Consider the following 12,848-nt stretch of genomic DNA (forward strand, 5'->3'; position numbering starts at 1 on the left):
AAAGTAGTTTACAGATGCTCTCAAACCTGACAAACATTGTATGCAAAATTAAACTTTAGGATGTTAACTTTGAAGTAATGAACCCTGGATATAGAGCATTCAAAGAAAGTATTTTATTTCTTTTATAAGAAGTGTGAATGAGAGGGAAACAAAACAATCCAATCACATATACAAGTCTGGTATTGAGACAAAATCCTTAAATCCTGACAGAAGTTGTCAACTTCTATATCTTCCTGTTTGCATACTCTCTGAACTCCCTTGCAGGTATTTTTCTTCAGGAAAAAACAAACAAACAAACAAAAAAAACCTCTCACACACACACACAAATCCCATGCACACTAACATGAGTTCTCCTTGAGGTTCTCTAAGCACTTCTTCATAGCACTGGGCTCTGGTCCAAATAGTCAAGCTATCTGGTTACTTTAGCTATATTTTAGGCCTTCTGTTTATAGTGGTGTAAGATTTTTTAATAAAGACCTTAATTATTTGTTCAAATACCTAAAGGAAGCAAACTTCAAGAGCTGGAACAGGAAGTTTTTCTCTTCCTTTTGTATGTTTTTCTCCCAAAATAAAAGTTTCCTACACATAGCTCTGAATTCTTTCTTTCACTGCCACCAGCAAAACTTTTTGCAAAAAGAAAAGGAGTACTTGTTGCACCTTAGAGACTAACAAATTTATTTGAGCATAAGCTTTTGTGAGCTACAGCTCACTTTGGCATATCAAAGAGAAGTATTTTGACTGCCCCAACCACCACCAAAAATAAAAAGTTCCCAATAAATAAGGTCAGTAAGACTCACCGCATGAGTATAGCTCCCAACCGTTACCTTAGTGTTTCACAAGCTGGGTGGGGCAATAAAGAGCAGAAGAAAGAAATTGGAGTGAAGGGGAAGACTACATAGCCTCATATCTACCCCTACTCTGAAAATTCACTCCCACAACAGAGGAAGAAAAACAGTAGGCAGGTCTTCAGAAGTCACCACCTGGCCTCATTGCTCTATCAGAGGCTTCCTGATGCAATTGGCTGCAATAGCAGGTTGTATGTACAAGTTTGCAGATTTCATTGTCTGCACACAAAAAGTTGTACCCCACTAGTGTGGATGCAGATTTATACTGGTATAAAAGGGTCCATTACTGTATAGCTATTTCCATACAAGAACAGGAATAAGCTATACTGGTATAAGGCACCTTGATACCAGAATAATGCCATCCACAATAGTGGGGTTATACCATACTAGTTAACCACCTCCCAACATAGTTATACCAGTACAAAAACTGTGTTTTAGATCAAGCCTTATGCTACTATCCCAGCAGTTCTCAAACTCGGTCATGACCCCGTTTTAATGGGGTCGCCAAGGCTGACGTAAGACTTGGTGGGGCCTGGGACTGAAGCCGACGCCCGAGGGCTTCAGCCCTGTGCAGTGGGGCTCAGACTTTGGTTTAGCCTCCCGCTGTTTGGAGTGGCAGGACTTGGGCTTTGCCCCCCTCCCCGCCCAGGGCAGTGTGACTTGGGCTTTGGCCCTGCCCCAGGGTGATGGGGCTTGGGCGGGCTCAGACTTCAGTCTCCCCTCCTGGGCTCATGTAGTCATTTTTGTTGTCAGAAGGGGGTCACTCTGCAATAAAGTTTGAGAATGGCTGTAAACTATCCCAAGCTTCTCTTCTACTGCTCCTGTGGTGGCCAGCTCAGCTGTAAAATCATGCTGCCTGGCCCTGTGAAGCTAAATGACAACCTTCCTCACCGGAAACAACATGCAGCTTTCTGTTGAGCTAGTCCTGGAAGATTTAGAAAGCAAAAGACTTTTTTTTTTTTTTAATATAAAGTTTCTCATGGGCATTTGGGGCCCTCTACTTTGTTTGTGCGCATCATTTGTTGGTAATTTAGTTAACTGTAAATTATAGTTATTCCAGATAAATAACTAATTAACGTGTGCACTGTTTTGAAATTGCTCAGAATCTTCTTGGATTTGGAAAGTTACACAAGGCATTTCAAGAAGTCTTGGGAGTGGACCCTGAGACACCAATTTCCACCTCTGAGTACATGGGTGCCTCCCCACCAATCCCCAACATTGCCTTGCAGGCGTGTGTAAAGTTGTCAAAATAAAGACACACAGGGTTTGATCAGAGGAAAACTGAAACATGGCTTAACGGCTTTATCTAGAAGCATAGTGTCACCTGACTGAAAGCAGCCATTTACACAACCTAGAGACTCACTGTGCACATTGGTATAATTCTACATGCCTCAGTGAGACACTTCAAAAATAGCATTTGTGAATCCTTAATAGGGAACAAGTGTCCTTACCTTTATTACAAACACTACATAAGGTTATTAGAAGAGTAGTTTATTTTTCACTGTATGATTTACTTTTTTGCATTTCTCTCAGTGCAGGTGGTGAAAACAGACTGGTTGGATTCATTTGCAAGTTTTCATGCTCTAGCATATGCTGCAGGGTGTCATTTGTAAATTCTGTAGGAAAACTTTGTTACCCTGTTTCCATGAGAATGTATTTTAATTTGGTGCATTTCTATTATTAAGTGTAGCAAAACCTCTTTTTCCAGAATCTAAATTTTAGGCCAAATTGACCCGATACTGTCCCCCTTAAAAGCACTTTTAGTCTGTTAATAATCAACCAAAATCAATCAATCTAGAAATACTAGCCTAAATGGGACTTGACAAGCAAATAAATTGATAAGGTCCCTGGCTCCTTGGAGCTTAAGATCATAGGACCAGATTCTGCAAGCCATTCCACAAAAAGAATTTCCATTGTTCCTGAGCCCAGTGTGTCTACTTAATTGGACACTAAATCAGAACACAGCGTGCTGGGTATGAGACAAGACAGCATGCAGCCCTGTTCTTGGGACAAAGTCATTTCTTGTTATTTTTGTTTTCTTTCCCACCATCCTGTTACATAAAGCAGGTCAGCAGAGCTAACTTTTTTCTGCATGTTTCTTGTGGTTTTCTTGGAGTTGATTATTAGAAGGCAAGCTAAGTTTGGTGGACATTTGTTGAAAGGCTTCACAGAGAAGTGGGGTTTTAGAAGGGATATTGGAACAAGGGAGGACAGTCGACTGACACACACAAGATCAAGAAGGCTATTCAAAGCCTCATGGGGCTGCATTGCAGAAGGCAAGTACTGAGGGGAAAGGATACAAAATGAGCAACCAAGCAGAAGGCTTAAGAGGAGTACAGGGAGAGAAGGGAAAAGACAAAAGTAAAGGTGTGTATCTGGAGTCATGCAGGACCTTGAAGACAAGTTCAGGGAAGCAAATGAAGGTACTCAAACAGGGGCATGGCAGTTTGAGCAGTAGGAGAGGAAGATAATTTTGCCAGTCTAGTAGTTTTGGATGTGCTGGGGGGCGAGTACATTGACAGGTGGTTCTGGTAGTTAAGATAGGATGACCAGGGACAGACGGAAAAAGGATGGATTTTAGAGATGTTATAAGAACCAGCAGGAATCAACAAAAGCATGGATACTGGTTGGGGGAAAGAAAATTTAAATATGACCCAGACTGTAAGTGATGCAGGTACCATGGGTGAAATCCTGGGCCTCAATGAAATTAATAGCATTTTTGCCACTGACTTCAACGGGGCTGGATGTTACTCCACGTTTTCATTCTCTGTGAGAAATGCCACGCACACGATGACATTATATACCATAGTTTAACAATAGTGACAGCAATATTGTAAGCCTAGATGACATGGAGAATAGCAACATTATCATCAACTGCTACCAAGAGGACTGAGAGAAGGGAAAATCAGCGTCACATTTTAGCCATGTTGAGTTTGAGCTTGCAACGGAACACCCAGGAAGAGTCATCAGAGAGGTGGGACTAGATATTGAAAAGTGTGATTATTTTCGAAGTAGTCAGCATGGAGATGGTGAATGAAGCCATAAGAACTTGGAGGTCTAACAAGGATAAGGGTGTAGAGCAGTGGTGGGCAACCTGCGGCCCGCAAGCTGCATGCAGCCCGTTAGGGTAATCCACTGGCGGGCTGTGACACAGTTTGTTTACACTGACCTTCTGGCAGGCACAGCTGCCCGCAGCTCCCAGTGGCATTGGTTCGTCGTTCCCAGCCAACGGGAGCTGCGGGAAGCGGCGTGGGCTGCAGGGACGTGCTGGCTACTGCTTCCCGCAGCTCACATTGGCTGGGAATGGCGAACCACAGTCACTGGGAGCTGCGGACAATCAATGTAAACAAACTGTCTTTCCCACCAGCAGATTACCCTGACAGGCTGCAGGTGTAGAGAAATAAAGGCATAGAGGGGGATAAAGGACAGAATCCTGAGGGGCAATAGAAAGAAGAAGCGTGACTGGGTATTGTCTTCACTGCACAGCTGGCCAAGGTGACAGGCACCTTAATGAGGCTAACCTGGGTGTGAACATTCCCACAGCAAAGCCTACCCTTGTTACTGTGTCCTCACTGTTTCTGCATTCACCCATGTGTGTCTGGAGATGTATCCCATAGTTCTTTTTGCCAAGACACTCTAGAATTCACACCCAGTCAGTCATGGGAGAACTTGTCTGTCCTTTGAGGCAGTGTCATTAGTTTGGAGGTGCTGGGGGAGCTAATGCTCCCCACAAGGTTTTTGCACTTGCTTAAAGTTCCACAGGCTACAGAGCCGGCAGGGGCCCTGGCCCAGCCACTTTTAAACAGTGGTCCTGTCCTAAATCAGCACAGCTGCTGCCAGAGAGTTGGTTAGTGGTCACAATGCCACTAAAATTTGATCCAGCCAGGCCAAACTTCAGGAAGTGGCATTGCGACTTGGTGCACAGGGTCACAACACTGTTCAAATTTGCCCTGCCACCCCTCTGTCCAGACAGAAGGCCAGCCGGGCCAATGGTGTTGCAACCTGGTGCATAAAAAGTCTGTTCCTGTATGTTGAAACACAGGGGAGTCCAACGAGAACCCAACTTGTGGCAGCACAGGCTCATGTACCATGTGGATAAGAGATGGGAGACTCCCCAACTGGGGGAGACCTGGAGTCCCTACGGGAGGAGAGTGGGGAGGACAAACGGGGTTCTTGCTGGCTAAGTGGAGGGGGTGGGCAGAAGGGAGGGAAGGATCAGAATTCCCCCCCTTCCCCACTTCCTAAATATCTGAATTGACACTACTGCTTTGAGGGGAATTGTGGAAGGGCACTGGAGTGATTTTGCCTCAATCCCCATTGCAACGTGGGTGGGTTCGAGCCTGAGTTAAAGAGCAGTTTAGTCTGTAAGCTACAACCCAGCCATATAAACTAGTCCAGGGTTTAAACACCTCTAAACTCAGGTCAACGGTTTTTCTGCATGGACGGTAAGGATGGTTGGGCTAAAATGAAGGCAAGAGTCCGAGTTAACTGTGCAGAGAAGACATGCTCCTTCAGCATCTGCCTCTGTGGGTATTACAGAAATGGAATAAGAAAAGGAATACTTGTGGCACCTTAGAGACTAACAAATTTATTTGAGCATAAGCTTTCGTGAGCTACAGCTCACTTCATCGGATGTTGCATCCGATGAAGTGAGCTGTAGCTCATGAAAGCTTATGCTCTAATAAATTTGTTAGTCTCTAAGGTGCCACAAGTACTCCTTTTCTTTTTGCGAATACAGACTAACACGGCTGCTACTCTGAAACCAGAAATGGAATGAGATCTCAGTAAGCACAGAATCATAAAAGCACAAGGAGGAGAGGCTGATCAACTGTGATAGAAGTAGCAGGCTCTTGTTTTCTTTGTCTCTGCATCTTTACACATACCCACACGCATACTTAACTTTCATTGATCACTTAACACTCCTGAGCCTTCATCAGTCCTCTCCACTATATCCTACAAGAATATGCTTCATAGGTAGAGCCCTACCAAATTCACAGTCCATTTTGGTCAATTTTAAAATCCTGTGACTGTGAAAATCATAAATTTCATGATTTCAGCTATTTAAACCTGAAATTTCATGATGGTGTAATTGTAGTGGTCCTGACCCAAAAAAGGAGTTGGGGGGAGGGGGAAGTTGCAAGGTTATTGTAGGGGGGTTGCAGTACTACTCCCCTTACTTCTGCACTGCTGCAGAGCTGAGCAGCAGCAGCTGGCCAGGAGCCCAGCTCTGAAGGCAGAGCCTCCACCAGCGGCAGCCCAGAAGTGAGGATGGCATGGTAAGGTATTGCGACCCTTACCTCTGCGCTGCTGCCTGCAGAGCTGGGCCCTCAGTCAGTAGCTGCCACTCTCTGGCTGCCCATCTCTGAAGGCAGCCGCGCAGAAATAAGGGTGGCCTGGTATGGTATTGCCACCTTACTTCTGTGCCGCTGCTGGTGAGACGCACCTCTGGCTCCAGACAGTCTCTGCTTCCCACCACCTGTGGGGCCCCACCTGTCTCCCTGGAGCCGAGCTGCCTGAGACTGGTGCAGAAACCTGGCCAGTCTCTAGCAATCGGGGTGGGGGGAGACAACACACGACTGTGTGGGGGGCTTGGTTGGGCCCCTCCAGGCAAGAGGGTCCGGAGGGAGCCTGGCCAGGGCAGGACCTGGCCTGGATGATCGCGCCACTCCTGAGAGGCCGGAGTGATTCCCCAGCCCAGGACCAGCCCTGGCAGCTCAGCCTGGCAGACACAGTCACTTCCCAGAAGGGCTGGTGAGTGTGGCCAGGAAGCAGGGCATGGGGGAGTGGATCTCTGGGAGGCCTGGGGGGCGGGGTTTGTCCTGGACTGGGAGGGGGCAGGGAAGATCTCTGTGTGTTGGGGCTCTAGGGAGTAGAGATTCTGTGTTGGGTGCTGGGCAGTTGTGATGGGCTGTGGTGGTGGTGTGCAGGGCACTGTACATTTGTAGCAGAGTCTGGGGTGGGGGTGCTGGGCACAGTGGGTCCAGGGGGCTCTGGCCGTAGGGAATTGGAGGGAGAGGGGGGCATTCCAGTGTTGGGCGGGGAAGGGAAAATGTGTGGCGTGGCATGGGCCCACCCCCGAGGGGAAGCTGGCAGCACAGGGCTGGGCGGGCCATTGTGCATCTGGCAACTGCTGGTTTGTGAATAGCGCTCTCTCACTGGGCTGGGCAGACATGCCAGGCCCCTGGTCAGCCCCTTACTCCGGGGACCTACCCCCAATGCGCCATGCTCCATTGCCCCCATGGGGGCCCACAAATATGTTTGGCACCAGGGCCGTAAAAGGTTAATCTGGCCCTGCTAGGACCAAACATATGGCCAACCCCATTTTCTTATTTCTCTATTCCTCACAGCTCACTTCCATATACGGCTGCCCTGAGCGTATAGTAACTCCTCAAGTTGTCCCGGTTAAGGTGGTTACGTTGCTGATCAATTAGGGAACATGCTTGGGGGAAAAGGGGGGCTGATGTCTGGGTGTCCCCCTCCCCCCTGCTCCTGCACCCTGCTTACCCCATCTTCCATAGAGCAGGGGACACACACGACAGGGCTCAGGACTGGGATGGAGGGAGCTTCCTGGCAGCAGCTGCCCTCTCAGCTTGCTTATCTACTTAAAAAGGCAGTGTACTTAAGAGTGGGGTCAGCGTACTTAAAGGAGCAATGTACATTTCTCTCTCACACAGGGTGTGTCTCTCTCTGTCTGCCATGCTGTCTCCATTCGTGCTGCCTTGTAGAGTGTGAGGCTGCATTAACAACAATGAGTTAACCCTTGAGGGCTCAGCCAATTGCTAGTTCATCATTTAGCAGTAAGGCATTCCCTGGGAAATATCCCACCCTCAGATTTCACCACCTCAACCAAGCTTCACAATCATCATCGCTGTGTACCAATATTAAATTGTTTGTTTAAAACTTATACTCTGTGTGTGTGTAGATTATATATATTAGTCTTTTGTCTGGTGAAAAAAATTTCCCTAACCCCCCTATTTACATTAATTCTTATGGGGAAATTGGATTCGCTTAATATTGTTTCACTTAAAGGTGCATTTTTCAGGAACATAACTACAAAGTTAAGTGAAGAGTTACTGTACGTGTTTTTTACATATAAAACTATTGCATAGGCCCCAAAGAGACAAACTACATGCTAATTAATGCGCACACTAGATGCATAGCAAGGCACTAACAGTTTAGTATTACTGTGTGATCTGTTGAGTCTTATTAAGTAGCTGTAAAGAGGAGTTATACATACAAGGAACACGTCTCCCCTCCACCACCAACCACTCCTTATGGTTAGGAAGCGGTCCAGTGCTATGGATGTAACAAATCATGGAAGTTAAGTGAGATGCAAAGAATAGACTTGCTATATATTACAAAGATTAAACTATACACTGCATTTACTTACCATATTATAAAGTGGTTCTTTAGTAATTGATGTATTAAAATATCTAGTATTTACCCCTTCACATATCCTAAGCTTCATACAAATGAAGCTCAAATTGTAACCCTTCCCACCCAAGCAAACCATACAATTTTGATTGGGAAAAACTTGGGTTAAGGGGAAACCAGACCAAGTTACCAGAGCTAAACACAGATCCCAGGCAAACTTTTCAAAGTAGAACTTACTAAGCACATAGAAAAAACAAACACAGACCAAACAAAGAAGAGGATCAAGTGCACCAATTTCTTGGCTTCATCTTTTGTTTCCCTGATTCTCATGCCACCACCTAGGCTCCATTCAGATATCCAAAAGTATCCACACAGAGATAAAAAAAAAAGAAGAAGGGGGAATCTGTTAATCTTATTTGTTAAAAAGTTGCTACAGTAATGCATCAGCAAACAGTTCAGTAGGGTAATTCCACAGAGTAGTACCTTATTGAGGCAGCCTAAGGAGGAGTCAATACATTTTTGAAACCTAGGGAAATTAACACACACACACACACACATATATAGTTAAATTGGTAGTTGAAAATGAAATTTTTGCACCGTTCTGGTTAAAGGTTGAAAAGCAATTTTAGAAAACGGATTTAATTAGACTCTAACCACTGTTCCACAGACAGTAAAGACAAATTACACTTACAGTAAACCAACTGCATTTTAAAATTTAGCATCTCTCCCTTTGGTGGAAAATCTCACGTTTTTATTGTAAACTCAACTATTCCTTTCAGTTAGATGTGTTTTAAAATTATACAAGATACTACATTGTCTTAAAAGGAAAAAAGAAAAGAAAAAAAAAACCCTACAAAGCACATCACCTGTTGATATAAACCCAGTCTGCAGGCCTGTGCCCCAGGGAAGCCATATGCCCTGCCTGCAACTGGCAAAAAAACCTGAATGCTCAGCACTGACTTTTGCAATATGGGAAATTTATAGAAAGTTGATTCAAACTCAGTACACCAATCAAGAAAAAGTATTTGTCAAACTCTCTTTTCTCATGTTAAAAATAAAATTCTTCATAAAACCTCAAATGTTAAAGACACCCCCCATAGGTATGAATGAAAATACTTTGTTAGAAAACCAAAGCTATTCCCCTCCCCCTTCCTTAAAGACAGGCATAAACCTCTTTTAACTGCACCCTACTTTCAAATGGGATTTGCTCTCCAAAACACACATCCCCAGAAGACTGGCCCTCCCCTGTTAGAGATCTCCCCCAGAGGTAAACTTTGAGATACTTAGGACGCAGGTTTTGCATGGCAAGTGCCCAGCTAAGCCAGGAACCTGCTTGGGGCAGGGACTTCTAAAGAGGCTCGTAAGACATTTACGGGAACACACAGCACTATCCCGATACCCCTTTCATTCAAAGTTTTGGCGCGGGGGGGGGCGGGCAATCGCATGGCACGCACACGTGTCTTGTTTTTGGGAGGATGTTGGTTAAGGAGACATCAGCCTTAGCTCTCCCTGTCTCAGCGGCGGGTTACTAACGCTGTCTTGCCTCACAGGGAGGATTTGTGAAGCTCTCTTAACCGCGCTTCGAGATCCTCACGTTCAAAGGGTCACACCGGCCAGAGCAGCCGAGAGGAGGCAGCTCCCCGCACTTACCTGCAGGATCTTCTCCAGCCCTTCCTGGCCCAGGCAAGGAAACTCCTTGAGCAGCTTAGTTTTCTTGTCCTTGTAATCTTCCGTCGCTGCTTGCCAGTTGGGCTCCTCCAGGACCTCAAAGATAGCTGCCCCAATGGACAGGTAGAAGATGATGGCAGAAGTCAGCAAGGGGCCCCTGTCTACCATGGTGCTGGAGGGGGCGGCTCGGGGACAGTGACAAGCAGGGCGCTGACAATGCCTTGGCGGGGCGCAGGGAAGGGAACAGCAGCCTTGGGCTCCCTCTGGAGAGCGACTGAGAGACGCTGCTGCTGCTGCTGCTGCTGCTCCTCCTCCTCCTCCTCTTCTTCTTCTTCCTCCTCCTTCTGCCTTGCCTTGCTCGCCCTCCCCCCACACCTTTCTGCTCTCCCTCCCTTTTTGTCTGTGTGGCTCCCTCTCCCTCCCGCTGGCCTCTCGCTCTCTCTCCTCCCACCGTCTCCTCCCTCTGGCTGCCTCCGTCCCCTCTTCCTCCCGCCTCGCTCCTTCGGCGGCTGTTTGAATTGGGTGCCCCGACTCTCCTCCTGCCCTTCCCGGGGGGCGCATGCGGGGCGGCTGGAGGGGAAAGTTCTTCGCCTCGGCTGAGCAGCTCTGGGCAGGTTTCCACCCCGGAGACCCGGCACGGGGAGACCAGGGGGACCCGCGTTCAGCCGCGCTCTGCCCGCTCCATGTGCCTCTGCGAGCCAGCTCCGCGGGGCTGCCTCCCCCGCCCCGGCAGCCACGTGTGTGAGCTCCGCGCGCAGCCCCGGCCCCGGCCCCGAGAAGGGCGACCAGAGCCCCGGGAGAGAGAGTCTAACCTCCGCCTCTGCCCTGTGTGTGGGAGAGAGAGAGACACCCCTCCGCCTGTGCTGTGTGTGGGAGAGAGAGACACCCCTCCGCCTGTACTGTGTGTGTGTGTGTGTGGGAGAGAGAGAGAGAGACACCCCTCCGCCTGTACTCTGTGTGTGTGTGGGGGGGGGGGGAGAGAGAGAGACACCCCTCCGCCTGTACTGTGTGTGGGAGAGAGAGACACCCCTCCGCCTGTACTGTGTGTGTGTGTGTGTGTGTGTGTGGGAGAGAGAGAGAGAGACACCCCTCCGCCTGTACTCTGTGTGTGGGGGGGGGGGGGAGAGAGAGAGACACCCCTCCGCCTGTACTGTGTGTGGGAGAGAGAGACACCCCTCCGCCTGTACTGTGTGTGGGGGGGGGGGGAGAGAGAGAGACACCCCTCCGCCTGTACTGTGTGTGTGTGTGTGGGAGAGAGAGAGAGAGACACCCCTCCGCCTGTACTCTGTGTGTGTGGGGGGGGGGGAGAGAGACACCCCTCCGCCTGTACTCTGTGTGTGTGTGTGTGTGTGTGTGTGGGAGAGAGAGAGACACCCCTCCGCCTGTGCTGTGTGTGGGAGAGAGAGACACCCCTCCGCCTGTGCTATGTGTGTGTGTGTGTGTGTGGGAGAGAGAGACACCCCTCCGCCTGTACTGTGTGTGGGAGAGAGAGAGAGACACCCCTCCGCCTGTGCCCTGTGTGTGGGAGAGAGAGAGAGACACCCCTCCGCCTGTACTGTGTGTGTGTGGGAGAGAGAGAGAGAGACACCCCTCCGCCTGTGCCCTGTGTGTGGGAGAGAGAGAGAGACACCCCTCCGCCTGTACTGTGTGTGTGTGGGAGAGAGAGAGAGAGACACCCCTCCGCCTGTACTGTGTGTGTGTGGGAGAGAGAGAGAGAGACACCCCTCCGCCTGTGCCCTGTGTGTGTGTGGGAGAGAGAGAGAGAGACACCCCTCCGCCTGTACTGTGTGTGTGTGGGAGAGAGAGAGAGAGACACCCCTCCGCCTGTGCCCTGTGTGTGTGTGGGGGAGAGAGATAGACACCCCTCCGCCTGTACTGTGTGTGTGTGGGGGAGAGAGAGACACCCCTCCGCCTGTGCCCTGTGTGTGTGGGAGAGAGACCCCTCTGCCTGTGCCCTCTGTGTGGGTGAGAGAGACCCCTCTGCCTGTGCCCTTTGTGTGTGAGAGAGACACCCCTCTGCCTGTACTGGGGGGGCAGGTTGTCAACCCTCTGCCTGTACTGTGGGTGTGGGTGAGAGAGACAGACACCCCTCTGCCTATACTGGGGGGGTCAACCCTCTGCCTGTACAGTGGGTGTGGGTGTGAGAGAGAGAGAGAGAGTCCCCTCCACCTGTACTGGGGGGCGGGGAGGGGTCAACCCTCTGCCTGTACTGTGGGGGTGTGTGTGAGGGAGAGAGACTGTCACCCCTCCATGTGTACTGTGGGGGGGGGTGAGAGAGAGAGAGAGATTCCTCCACCTGTACTATGTGTGGGTGAGTGAGTCACCCCTCTGACTGTACTGTGGAGGTGTGAGACATCCCTCTGCCTGTACTCTGTGTGTGTGTGTGTGTGTGTGTGTGTGACACCTCTCCACCTGTACTGTTTGGGGGTTGAGAGACACCTCTCCACCTGTACTTTGTGGGGGAGGTTAACCCTTTGCCAGTACTATGTGTGTGTGAGAGAGAGACATCCCTTGCCTGTACTGTGGGGGGAGGGTCAAACCTCTGCCTGTACTGGGGGGGTGAGAGAGTCCCCTCCACCTGTACTGGGGGGCGGGGAGGGGTTACCCTTCTGCCTGAACTGTGTGAGAGAGTCACTCCTCTGCCTGTAGAGTGTGTGTGTGTGTGAGAGAGAGAGACACCCCTCTGACTGCACTGTGGGGGGAGTGAGACATCCCTCTGCCTGTACTCTGTGTGTGTGTGTGTGTGTGTGTGTGTGAGAGAGAGAGAGCCCTCTGCCTGTACTGTGTGGGTGTGAGACACCCCTGTACTTGTGTGTGTGTGTGTGAGTGAGAGAGAGAGAGAGAGAGAGAGAGTGTCACCCCTCTGCCTGTACTGTGGGGATGAGATTCCTGTACCCTGTGTTTGTGTGTCTGAGAGAGACCTCTGCCTACCCTCTCTCTGTGGATGTTAGACACCTCTGC

At 49.2% G+C, this 12,848-nt stretch overlaps 1 protein-coding gene across 1 annotated transcript in view; it reads right to left on the minus strand.

Annotated features, from left to right (window-relative positions):
* The window catches only part of KCNK5 (potassium two pore domain channel subfamily K member 5), a 60,046-nt gene extending 49,312 nt beyond the window's left edge, over nucleotides 1–10,734 (minus strand). Inside the window, exon 1 of the mRNA XM_038397499.2 lies at nucleotides 9,870–10,734. Within this exon, the coding sequence (XP_038253427.1) occupies nucleotides 9,870–10,448 (579 nt within the window). The 5' untranslated portion in view covers nucleotides 10,449–10,734. The remainder of the gene's footprint in view (nucleotides 1–9,869) is intronic.
* Between the last annotated feature and the right edge of the window lie 2,114 nt (nucleotides 10,735–12,848).

Source organism: Dermochelys coriacea, chromosome 3 (assembly GCF_009764565.3).
Source record: "Dermochelys coriacea isolate rDerCor1 chromosome 3, rDerCor1.pri.v4, whole genome shotgun sequence".
NCBI classification, from domain to species: domain Eukaryota; kingdom Metazoa; phylum Chordata; order Testudines; family Dermochelyidae; genus Dermochelys; species Dermochelys coriacea.